We start from the raw sequence: 13,030 nt of genomic DNA on the forward strand, positions 1-13,030 counted from the left end.
CTGGCTTCAAGAAGCAATGGCATACCCTCCAACATTTTACACAGAAAAATCGGTACAAATCCGAAAAAGGGGCGTGGCCACTGGTAAAGAGGGCGTGGCCACGCCCCTTTTCCTATACTTTCAATGGAAGTTTGGAGAGCCAAAAATCGGTACAGACCATGAAAAAAAGGTACTGTACCTATTAAAAAGGTACAGTTGGAGGGTATGCAATGGTATAATGGATTATGAAATACATAACTGTTTCTGGACTTTTAGATTATGACTTTCAAAGAATACAAATTCATAGTAAAATATACTTCTGCTTCTTATTTATGTATTGCTCCATTTTCAGAGACTGAAAACAATGGTAATTAAAGGGCACCTTATGTTTTGAATCTTTGCAGACCCTCCAACATGACCCCTTTTAGCAGGTACACATGCTCTAACCTGGGACTACCATTTAAATTAGGATAGCAATCGCCTCTGTTGAACTAATTACTTGATGACCACAGTGGTTTTTAATACAGATGATTGTGGTCATAATTAAAGGATCAATGAATTTTGAACCTGTGGAATGGGTTATGTTTAGGGTGACCATATTATCCCTTTTACCTGGGACGCTCGTGGATTACACAGGTTCTGTGGCTGGCTGACTCCAAGCCTACATTTCAGATGGTTTTAATCAGCCACAGAACCTGTGTAATCCATAAGCGTCCCAGGTAAAAGGGATAATCTGGTCACTCTAGTATGTTGGAGGGTTACTGTTATTGTATGTAATCAGACCGGCAAGCTTGAATTTATTGATAATTACTTTCTAACCTTGCACATCAGAAAAGAAGTCAGTAGACTCACCTCTTCAATGGGGAGGTCACTTAGCAGAGGTAATGAACATGACAGGATGCCGATAAGGAATGGAGTAGGAGAGCAGACTATATCAATCATGGAAGCCGGAAGGACGGGGATGTAAGTGTGCTGCCAGGTGAAAGGATACAGCACAGCAAGCACTGCATGAGCGCACTTAGACAAGGTGCTAGAGAGAAAATCAAAATCTAACATTACAATAGTTATTATCAGACAGAAAACACACACCTGTTCTTACATTAGGAAGATATAAAAGACAGGAGGCTATTCCATTTTTTCAGTACAGTTCTGGTTATTACCAATAGCAATCAGAATATCCCTGGATTTACATTAATTATGGGAAAAGATTTATAGAATTCGTAAACTTATAAATTCTGTAATTTTTTTCCCCCATTTGTGAGTAAGAGATAACTTATCTCTGTCAGATCATTATTTACCGTCTTCGTTTTAAAATCATTGGTGTCTAATAGGACCTCTAAATCCCAAATTTTAGCATAAGTACTAAATAGACTGCAGTTCTGCTAAAAGTGAATGTGATATCCCCCCAATCCTTTACAGACAGCTGCCCACACATCTAGAGCAGTGTCCTTAAGTAAAACAGGACAAAGAACCCTTCACCAGTCATTTCATATATGCTCGGTGTATGAATCAACCACTTCACACAACTCTATAAACTTGTCACTGACACTGTGTCTGCTTACTAATACCCCTTTTCCACTAGCTCCAAAAACACGGGTAAATGCACGGGGGCGCGCATTTACCCGTGTTTTTTGCTAGTTGAAATGGCTCCCTCTGCAAAAACCCGGATCAAGTGATCCGGGAATCCTACCCGGGTAGCTTGCCATATTGAACACGAGTTGAACCCGGCAAGCTGTGTAGTGTGAACGGGAGCCGTGTCGAGGCGACATGGCTCCCGTTCACAGTGTATGGAAGGGCGGTGCTGGGAGATCATGTGATCTCCCAGTGCCGCCCCTGCTGCATCACCAATATGCCGGGTTGGTGAGTGCAGTGGGAAAGGGGGCCGAGCACGGACCGCAGCCGAGTAGCACCCGTGTCAGGCTCCCAGCTGCGACCCGCATCACTAGTGGAAAAAGGGTATTAGAGAAGCACATCCCTCCTAGCAAAATACATACGATTTACCAGTGGGCGGGATGCTGGCTGGTGCCGTGGACACCAGCGAGTGGGAATAATCCTGTTTTGCCGGGATTCTGGCTGGCAGGATTCCGATGTTGGTATCCTGACCGCCAGGATCCCAACACCGGCAAATTGAACAGATCTCCTCCTAACACATCAGCTTGCTGTAGAGGAGTGATAGCGCATGGTGGGCATAGTTAGGTAAAAACACCCCAGTTACTTTTATGTACATAATTAAGCTTTAGAACTACACAAAAGTCAGTATATACTGTATAAATATCAACCAGAACTTTGTTTGCTCTTTAAAAAGATCTCTAAGAAATTGAAATTTCATACATGGCCTTAAACGGACCAGGCACAAACTACGTTCCAAAACACACTGCATATGTCAGAATACAATAAGTATGGAAAGTATTTCATATAGAGTTGTAACAGAGGGGGATTTTCCGTTGCACAGCAGACTTCAGGTCTAACCATAACGAAGACTGAATGAAGCCAGAATTTTAACTAAGAAATGACAGATAAAGGTCACAAGGGACATTTTTATAAATATCATATGTAGACAGTGTCGGACTGGGACATAAAGGGCCCACCGGGTGAATGCTGTTGTAGGGGCCCATGGTTAAGGGTATGGCCAGGCTCCACTGGGGCATGGCCAGCCACCACAGAGGTTTGGCTGCCCATTACAGAGTACATGTTCTGTACTCCTTGGTAAATATATAATAAACCGTATTCTTGTGAAGTATAATGTAACATAAGTATAATGCATAATTCATGTGCACTAGGATAGAGTCTGGAACCTGACCCCTAGAGGAGGAGGAGGAGGGTCCACAGGCAGTGGGGCCTACCAGTGGTTTTCCCTGTTCTCCTGTGGTCGATTCCGACCCTGTATGTAGATAGAATAGTATACATCATCTGCTCTGGTAATATAGATGGTGAATGTTTCAGAAGTATTGGCAATCCCCTATTAACCAACGATGAGTTACTTTGTGTAATCTAGTCAGGCGGCAGATTAGTATTGATGTTGAAATGGTAAATGTTATGTTTCTCTGTAGATTGAGGATATCCTCAAGTGACTAATGGGTCATTTTATTTCAATACAATTGAACAATGTAGTGAATATGCTAAACACCATTTATGATTCAACACAAATTTAAGCATCATATTTATTCAAATAACAGAAAACTAGGAATTATTTACTCACCTAAGATTGTCGGCAACAAAGATGACTCGTCTCTCAAGTAGAAGCGAGGCAAACACCTTGATGAGGTGAGGGACGCTGAGGCAGCTAAACAAGCAGTCAAAGTCTACGTGTTCCAATCGGGAGTCCATCGGCCTGCAAAGCTCAATCACCTGGAGTGAGGGAAAGTTCTATTGTCAAAAATATATTATTTGCTGCATTAGAACATTTAGCAATCATAGTCCCAACTAAAAAGATGAAATAAATAAAACAAAACTCATATATGTATTACATGCACAAGAAAGTCTGGGCAGAATCCAGAGCTACTGTACATCCCCTTGCCTGACAGCATAGAAAAAACCCCAAAAAGAAATAAACAATATGACATTGATCTGCCTGAAGAAGGAATTAGGTAAAATAAGATTCAGATTTTGCTGAAGAAGTTTTTACCCTACTGTGGAGTGAAATTTAACCCATCACTGATGTCTATGTCCCCTTTAGCCTGAATGGCAGAAATAGGCCTCCTGCTTACTTGAGAGCTTCAACCACTTAACTTGCACATCACATGAGATTCTACAGAGGTCTCCTAGATGGGATGTAGTTATGTGAACGACAGTCGGGAGACCGCCGGTGACTATACCGATGCGGGGATCCCGGCCGATTCAGAGCCCGACAGTCTGCATGCCGACTAACAGGAACAATTCCCACTCGTGGGTGTCCACGACACCCATAGAGTGGCAATAGAACCTGTAGCGAGCGCAGCAAGCTACCGAGCCCGCTGCGTGGCAAGAGTAGCGAGCCGGCAAGAGGCTTCATTGTGCCCGCCACCCCGCCGGCAATCTAAGATACCGGCATCGGTATGGTGACTGGCAGGATCACAAACGCCGGTCACCTGAACCCAACCCCTGCTAGACACCCCCCAGGTATTATTTTTTAATTAAAATTATGTTAAATATGTTTTTAAATAAATATTATTAACCTAATCAAGTCATTAAAAAATTGTCAATTTCTAATAAAGTTTTTTTTTAAATATTTGCCAATTAAGCCATTGGGATATAGTTTAAAATTGGATGTGTACAGTGTACAAGATAACACATATTGTCTTCCCTAATGAAATATATAGGTACTGGGATATTAAGGCAAATCTTACAGAAGTACCACCTGTACCTGCTTCTCGAGGCAACTGCAGAGTGATTAGAATATGAATAAACACTCTGTGATGCATTCTCCACTGCCCAAAGGCCAGCAATGGGCGCAATAAAACTGACCAGCTTGTCTACTATGTCATACCCTGCATAACTGATATAGATACCTCATTTCCTGATCCCGGCAGAAAGCTCTTCACAGTTATTGTGCGTCCAGGTGCAGGGAATGGAGCCTCCATGACACTGCGCATGAATGGAGACACCAGAGCCGGGGATATCACCCTCCTCTTCTCTACTTCATCTAGAATCTAAAATGACATTGAATGGAACATTACACATTTACCCTTAATTATAGAATAATGATTCCAGGTATATCACACTATTAATACTCTAACATATTTATATATTTTGCATACTAATTATACGGAGGGAGCTGAACATTTTAATTCCAAGTTTTGTATTTGTAATGCGGCATCTCTAAATCTAAACATACTTGCTAGAAAATGCCCGTAATTCAGGGTGGTCCATATAGCACCAGTACACATTTAAAGGGTTTAGTATTGTCTTTAAATAAACTTTATTTTTGTAATAGGTTTTCATTAATTCTTTATTAGAATATATTGTATGTACCCAATTTGCCTTTTGTTGCGGAATATTGAAAACTACTCTGCCTTTTGGAAATAGGGCTAGATTTATCAAAGCTTGGAGAGACCTAAAGTTGGGAGATATAAAGTACCAACCAAACAGCTCCTGTCATTTTTCAAACACAGTCTGTAAATGACAGCTAGAAGCGGATTGGTTGGTACTTTACCTCCAACCTAGTCCTAAGACTGTGAATCTGACACCGATGCTGGGCTGGGATACTGAAAATGAGAGGACCAGTAAGCATCTGGTATCTGGTTTACATTATTATATAGGCATCTGCTTTTATTAGTAGAGATTTCTCATTTTCATTGAATAATCTGATGTAGAACTAATGTGAAGGCTTCCAGGCTCAGGCTCAGTAGTAACAGACGTTTCCTTATGGAGAAAATGTGACCGTTCCTTTTCAATTTTGCATCATTCATTCACACAATTGAAATGTCCTTTTGACATTTTAAGCTACATTGTTGTGTAAATAACTAAAATCAGAAGGCAGTTTTTGTTCTATGTAATAGCTGATATAATATTACAGTCTCTAACATTGGGTATTAAACATATATTATCTTACAAGACACAGATAAAAATGCTCAGATAGAAATAAAAGTATTGCAGGCTTAATCATTTGATAATCACCTTAGAAAATAGGTTGAAGCAGCCCAGTCTGCTGACCATACAGTACACCTCTGGCAGTCGTTTACCTTTATCCTGAGGCTAAAATGGAAGAAATATGTGACGTTAAATGTGTTAATGTTTCACATGTTTCATTTGCAATCGACCAAATAATTGGGGAAACATATCAAAGCTTGGCGAGATATAAAGTGGAGAGAGATAAAGTACCAGCCAATCAGCTTCTAACTGCCATGTTACAGGCTGTGTTTGGAAAATAACAATTAGGAGGTGATTGGCTCATTTCTCTCAAAAGGTTTGATACATCTCCCCCAATGTCATGTCTGAGCCACATTCATATAGAAGTATCGTCATATTACTTTATAAGTGAGTTTTTCTTCAATGTAACTATCTTCTCAATAGGTTAATGTCATATCATAGCCAACATCATAAAACAAACACACTGGGTGAGCTGTAATGGAGTCCAAGACTGCCAGAAGTGCGGGATGCCGGATGATCTCGGATGCTTTTTTAAAGGGGCAATCACTTACAAGGCAAAACCATGCTTTTTAAGCGACTGCCCCTTTTAAAAAACAAAAACGTCCGAGATCGGCCAACATCCCGTACCTCCAGCGGTTACGGACACCATTACATCCCGCCCCTTTACATTTTTGTACCTTAAGATCTGTAATACATGTACAGATACAAGTCAGACATTGCTCCAAGGAACAAGATTCTTACCAAAAGTTTTCTGCAATAGCCAAACCATCTGCTCCCATCTTCTCCAGTCAGCACAAAAGAAAAGGTTTCACTACAGGAAAAAATTAAGGGTAATAAAGTTTTATTTAAAATTTAATTTTTAATACGCATAGGCAGGAGAAAATGCATGAGCATAGAACTACCCTGCACGAATAGATACATTAAATCATTATTTTGATTATCACCTTTACAGCTGTTTATTGCTCATCACACCTTCAGGTCTCACCTTTTGAGATTGGATGTGGGTGCCCAATCTTTTGAATCAGGGAAGCAAAATTGTGGGATAACTTTGAGCCTCTCCTCTGTGTCCTTCGATTGCTTCAATGGATGATCATTCTATTCAAACAGAAAAAAGTGCTACATTAATATAAGTGATAAAACTAATCATTGATGCAAATATTAAAAATGATAATCAGTGGTGTAAGTAGAATTTTGCAGTGACTCTCCACTTATGCAAAGCATTATGTCAAAGAGTAAAACATATATAGGCATTTCCTCTTCATTACTTCGAACAGCAGTGCTCCTCACACTGATTGTAGGAGTAGGTAATAGGTAATTGATGGTTACATCTGTGTATGACATGAGAACTGAGCAGCAGTGATTGATTACGTTATCTTGCTTTGCAGCATTGTCTGTAATATTTGTCTGGATAATAAGATTCTGAGCGAGATGTACTAAGGGTAAAATCTGGTAACAAAAACTCTGAAAACTGACATTTGCTGCATTCTCCATATGTATCAAGCGCCGCAAAGAAAAACTTTCCGTAGCTTGTACCCAATAGGCAACGTCAACTACAGATGGTGTTGCCTACAGAATCCTAGAGGCTTCTCAATGCAGAATTCCCCTAAGAGAAGGACCCCCCTGCGGCTTGCACATTCACAGGCCAACGGATGCTCATGCACAGTAGGACTGCTGGGTCCTCACAACACAAAGAACAGCTTTAATTAGAAGAGCAGTCATTTGCATTTTTATTCGCATATAAACATTAATAGACGCCACTCTGCATGCGATAAGTGTCAGGATGTATTTCATGTAATATGCGATGTATGATATATCCCGTCCTCTGTATGTGCACAACAATATGGGTTTGAGGGGGGGAGGGGGGTGTCAAATGTTTTCACTTGCGGTTGTAAGTGCTGCAATCCCGACGGAGCAATTCAATTGTTGCTCCATGCAGCCTGCTTGTTGGTGAGCAGAGATGTGCGAAAAGTGACCCATGTGAGTGCCCTAATGGCACTTTTTGCATCACGCCCAGCACTGTAGGGCGCGATCAGCATGTTAATAAAAATCAATTCAATAGAGCCCCCAATTTCCCGTCACTTTAGATGGGAGATCAGGAGCGCATAAACAATTAAATTGCCCTCTAGAAGTCAAATGATTTTAACCCTGTAACAGTCCAATCGCCTATATCTTATTAAGTACAGTATATCCCATCACCCAGTGACCATTACATAAGTGTAGCTGGTATAAACTATAGGGGGTAATTCTGAGTTGATCGCAGCAGGAACTTTGTTAGCAGTTGGGCAAAACCATGTGCACTGCAGGGGAGGCAGATATAACATGTGCAGAGAGAGTTAGATTTGTGTGGGTTATTTTGTTTCTGTGCAGGGTAAATACTGGCTGCTTTATTTTTACACTGCAATTTAGATTGCAGATTGAACACACCACACCCAAATCTAACTCTCTCTGCACATGTTATAGCTGCCTCCCCTGCAGTGCACATGGTTTTGCCCAACTGCTAACAAAGTTCCTGCTGCGATCAACTCGGAATTACCCCCATAATCAAGATTGTAGCAAAGATACTTGTAGTATCGTGAAGAGGACTTTACCTTACTGGGGTACTGCTGAGTAATGTAGGGGATATAGCTATTTCCAGATGGCTTTTTCTGCAAAGAAACCACCACAAACAACTCAAACAACTGCTGCTCCTGAAGTTCAATGAGATCTCTCTCCAAAGTCTGGTAGTGAGGGTTCCGCTTCAGGGAACTCTGGACTTGGGCCAAACGCTTATTGTGTTCTAAAGAAAAGAAAACAGGATTTAATGCAAAACTTGGTATAAATTGTTTTTAAAAGAAAAAGATAATATTTAGAGTAGAAATGCAGAGCTTTTTCATGTGTATATGCTACAGTATATCCATGCAGGCCCATGATCTTATATTCTAGTGGCTGAGAACCCAAGGGTGCTAAAAGTGCATTTTGCAGCTTTCAGTTCCTTGTAAACTAAAACTTGTTATGGGCGTCATGAGATTAAGGAAGACAACCAAGGAGTCCTGCCCAAGGTTCAAGTGAGCACATGCTCCTACTCCTCATCTATGACAATGAAGCTGGTCCATCCAGAACAACCAGGTATTCTGGATTTGGAAACCCATTGTATTGTTTAGTGTTTGAACTTTTATATGAAAAAAAGAAGATTGGTAATTTCGTCTACAAACAGCACTGTGATGTGTATGGTGGGAAATTTGGGCCAAAGTCATCTTGTCTGAGTTTAATAAGACAGGGAGTGGTAATAACCTCACAGACAACACCTGATGTAAAGCATGTAAACCTGGTTCTCACGTATGGTCCTTGTGACTATCCAAGTGAATAAAACAAAGTTTATGGAGTTCTAAAATATGTGCAGCAACAGACTGACAATGTATTAAATTCTATTGATAGGCAAAAAGGCATCTACATAAAGTTTGTTTGAAACGACAAATCATAAAATGTAATATGTAGTAATGCAAACAACAATGTTAATACAGGTTGAGTATCCCTTATCCAAAATGCTTGGGACCAGAGGTATTTTGGATATCGGATTTTTCCGTATTTTGGAATAATTGCATACCATAATGAGATATCATGGTGATGGGACCTAAGTTTAAGCACAGAATGCATTTATGTTACATATACACCTTATACACACAGCCTGAAGGTAATTTTAGCCAATATTTTTTATAACTTTGTGCATTAAACAAAGTGTGTGTACATTCACACAAATCATTTATGTTTCATATAGACCTTATACACACAGCCTGAAGGTCATTTAATACAATATTATTAATAACTTTGTGTATTAAACAAATTTTGTGTACATTGAGCCATCAGAAAACAAAGGTTTCACTATTTCACGCTCACTCAAAAAAGTCCGTATTTCGGAATATTCCGTATTTCGGAATATTTGGATATGGGATACTCAACCTGTAGTATAATCAGGAGAAAAGCACATGAACGCAGACAATAGACATAAACAATAATAATAATAATAATAATAATAATAATTCTCATTTTGATTAAAGCACATTGGAGGAGGCAGGACAGGTTGACTGTTAGAGTGCCAATGCACAAATAACACACAGATTACATTACATTGAAAAAACAAACAAAAAAAAAAAAACACTCCAAGTTAAAAGATATTCACAATATGTTGCATTAGAACCACAGTAATATTAGTTAGCTTACTTTTCTGGCGATCCTCTGCCTCACTTTCAGATTCACTTGCTTCTCCTAAACAATAAAATGAATTAGAAATATCATCATACTAAAAAAACAAAAACTACTTAACTACTAATAGTATACAGTATGCTGCTGCTGAGGTAAATGCATCCAAAGCAATATTTAATGAAGCAAGTTCCTTGGGAATGATACCTATAGATACTGGAACAGGCATATCCTTAAAACATGCACTATTCTATTATAGGAATGATGCTTGACAAAACCATATTGCAATGTTCTACTCTAGTACTTGTCCACACAAAGAAAGACATACCTTTTGATGAAGTGGTATCCTGACCAGCAAAGTTCTGGATCTTAACCTTCTTCTTTCCGCGTTTAGCATCAAATATATCCTGAATTTTCACCACCAGCTGAAATAATACAGCAGCCATGATTTAAGAGGGCATATGTGAAATAATAAATTTGTCAACATATCCCAATCAACCAGAAACACTTGATAAAACAGGCATAAGAAATGCATAGAGAAAAAACTGCGACCTCATCCTACATAAAGCGTAGCTAAAAAGCCACAGATACTGCAACAAAGAAGGTCAGTTTGCCGTGGAAACGAGGCAGGAACTATCATTGTGTGCATTTCCTTGTTAGACACAATCATATCCTGCGTAAGGGCTTTCTGTTTATTTCATCTGGAACAACTATAAACACAGGATGAGCATGTCTACCATTTTAAACAGGGTGATCCCAAAGGAAGAGCACAACTAATGTGTGATGGTTTGTAGGTACGGGCACAGGGCCTGATCAGAGATGGATGCAGACCTACAGCAGCGTTTATTGATGGTCATCCATCTGCAACTTTATGCACAGGCTGCTATATAGTCCTCTCTTGTGTACATACAGGCAGGGATACAGTAGTTAGGTCAACACAACTTAAGTCGACAGTCATTAGGTCGACCACTGAAGGTCGACATGCATTAGGTCGACATGGTCATTAGGTCGCCAGATCAAAAGGTCGACATGAGTTTTTCACATTTTTTTTTTTCAATTTGTGGACTTTTTCATACTTTACGATCCACGTGGACTACAATTGGGAACGGTAACCTGTGCCGAGCGCAGCGGTAGCAGAGCGAGGCACCTTGTCCGAAGCCACTAGGGGACACGGTGCACTAATTGGGGTCCCCCGAGACTTTACAAAGAAAACTACACCCAAAAAAGCCCCAAAACCCATGTCGACCTTTTGACCTGTCGACCTAATGACTATGTCGACCTATTGCCCGACCTAATGACTGTTGACCTAAGTTGTGTCGACCCAACAACCCATACCCTACCAGCACTTGAATGTGCAACGGCTGAGATGCCCACTGTCACATCCGTACATGCTGTAGTACCAATTTGTGCGTTAGACTCCATCAGTCGCACCAGCCATACAGTTTCTACATCTGACATGCGCCATATCAGTTTTGAGGGATTTTCATGCAGTTGCAAAAAAAACACCACTGAAGTACTGTAAATGAACATCGGCACTGTGTCCACCCCTGTCAGGCCCACAAAGAACCTAGGCCCAAATGTATTAAGCCTTAAAAAGTGATAAAGAGGAGACTGATAAAGAGTGATATATGACCAGCCAAGCAGCTTCCTAACTGCCATGTGACAGGCTGTGGTTGAAAGATGACAGTTAGGAGCTGTTTGGTTGATACTTTATCATTTTGTATCAGTCTCTACTTTTTAAGGCTTAATACATTTGGGCCTATACTTAAATTACATACTGTACACTAAAAAAAAAAAAAAAAGGAGTACAAGCCATAATTAAGATTGTCAAATATATTTTGTTTTGAATTAACTTATAATAAGCATACCTCCACAAACCCTGCAGTCCTAAAATTACTTTGACCACTTATCTTCAAAATTGTCCATTTTGGGGGGATGGATGCTTTTCAGATCTCTCATGACTAAGAGGTACATTTACTAAGCAGTGATAAGAGCGGAGAAGTGAGCCAGTGGAGAAGTTGCTCATGGCAACCAATCAGCACTGAAGTAACATCTATAATTTGCATACTATAAAATGATACAGAGCTGCTGATTGGTTGATGGGGAAATTTCTCCACTGGCTCACTTCTCAGTTCTTATCACTGCTTAGTAAATGTTCCCCTAAGTGTCTACAACATAACAGTAGAGCTACTGTGTGCAAAATCACATTTTTCATGTCAGGTACCTGATCAGGCACCATTACCCTTAACTGGCCCATTCTGGCAAAACCCAAGGGACATCACACACGGACATGCCCACTTACTGGTTTAGTCTCATGCAGTCATGATGGCATCACTGTAACAGTGCCTCCCACTTTTCACCCTTTTGGCATGACATGCTGATATCAAACACAACCATGTCCCCTATTTCATCCTACAGTAAATGACCCTAGAATGTGGTGTATTTTGACATGACTTTTATCATTTGTAACTAATAGGGTTTCTAAATAGTTGGCAAAGTGCCTAAAACCACCAACACCGCCAATTTTCCCTTGTACCACATTGAGGAGCACAATTGGCAATGGTGAAATACCATATTCTACCATGATATGCACAGCCTATCATTGCAGAGAATTAAACACCCCTTTGTAGAGATGCACAAGTGTGCCCGAGTACAATATAGGGCATAGCTTAAGCCAGTTTGTTAAATGCTGGAAAATCTATATTTGTGTTTGCTCAAGTGGACCTGCTGGATAACTGGAAAACTAACATACCCTGGGGAACTTCTTTCTCTTCTTAGCAGTTTCTCCTCCATTCCTGAACACTTTCCATTCCATCAGTGTCACTGGTAATGTGGAGTCCTTGGTAGTCTTCTTGTGAATGTACAATTTGGTGCTTTTCAGCTCCAATGTCTGTCTTTTCAAAAAGTTTGGTTTTGAAGGAATCTGAAAAAATAGATTTAATTATTTATGCTATTATATCAATAATGAGCAGACAGGAAGTGTAGTGCTCAGAGGTACTTTGCACATTTTTTTTTTAGTTCTTTTTGAGCTTTTCCAAACAATTTGACTGAGACAAAAAAAGAAAAAAAATATTACATCTGTTGCTCATTCCTAATGCTTTAAAGTAAATATGAATGTGTTTTATTTTATGTACAGTATATGCTGTGTGGCTGAGGAGTGTATTAGATTACTTGCGTCAGAAACTTTACATAGTTCTCTGTAGAATATTATCAGCTTAATACAACAGCAATGATGAGAGAAGGCTCTGGGATATAAACGCAAACATTAGTCCCAGCCAGATACTGTAAAACTAAAATGTGATGATAA

General features: G+C 39.9%; 1 protein-coding gene across 2 annotated transcripts in view; it reads right to left on the bottom strand.

The window, feature by feature from the left end:
- The window catches only part of DENND2C (DENN domain containing 2C), a 47,656-nt gene that overhangs the window by 11,304 nt on the left and 23,322 nt on the right, over positions 1-13,030 (bottom strand). For both annotated transcript variants that reach the window (XM_063955430.1, XM_063955429.1), the window contains exons 5-14: positions 12,476-12,646; positions 10,052-10,148; positions 9,745-9,789; positions 8,136-8,323; positions 6,533-6,642; positions 6,289-6,358; positions 5,575-5,652; positions 4,467-4,607; positions 3,179-3,327; positions 832-1,009 (exon numbers count right to left, since the gene is read on the bottom strand). In XM_063955430.1, coding sequence (XP_063811500.1) covers positions 832-1,009; positions 3,179-3,327; positions 4,467-4,607; positions 5,575-5,652; positions 6,289-6,358; positions 6,533-6,642; positions 8,136-8,323; positions 9,745-9,789; positions 10,052-10,148; positions 12,476-12,646 — 1,227 coding nt within the window. The remainder of the gene's footprint in view (positions 1-831; positions 1,010-3,178; positions 3,328-4,466; positions 4,608-5,574; positions 5,653-6,288; positions 6,359-6,532; positions 6,643-8,135; positions 8,324-9,744; positions 9,790-10,051; positions 10,149-12,475; positions 12,647-13,030) is intronic.

This window comes from Pseudophryne corroboree, chromosome 2, assembly GCF_028390025.1.
Source record: "Pseudophryne corroboree isolate aPseCor3 chromosome 2, aPseCor3.hap2, whole genome shotgun sequence".
Taxonomy (NCBI): Eukaryota; Metazoa; Chordata; class Amphibia; order Anura; family Myobatrachidae; genus Pseudophryne; species Pseudophryne corroboree.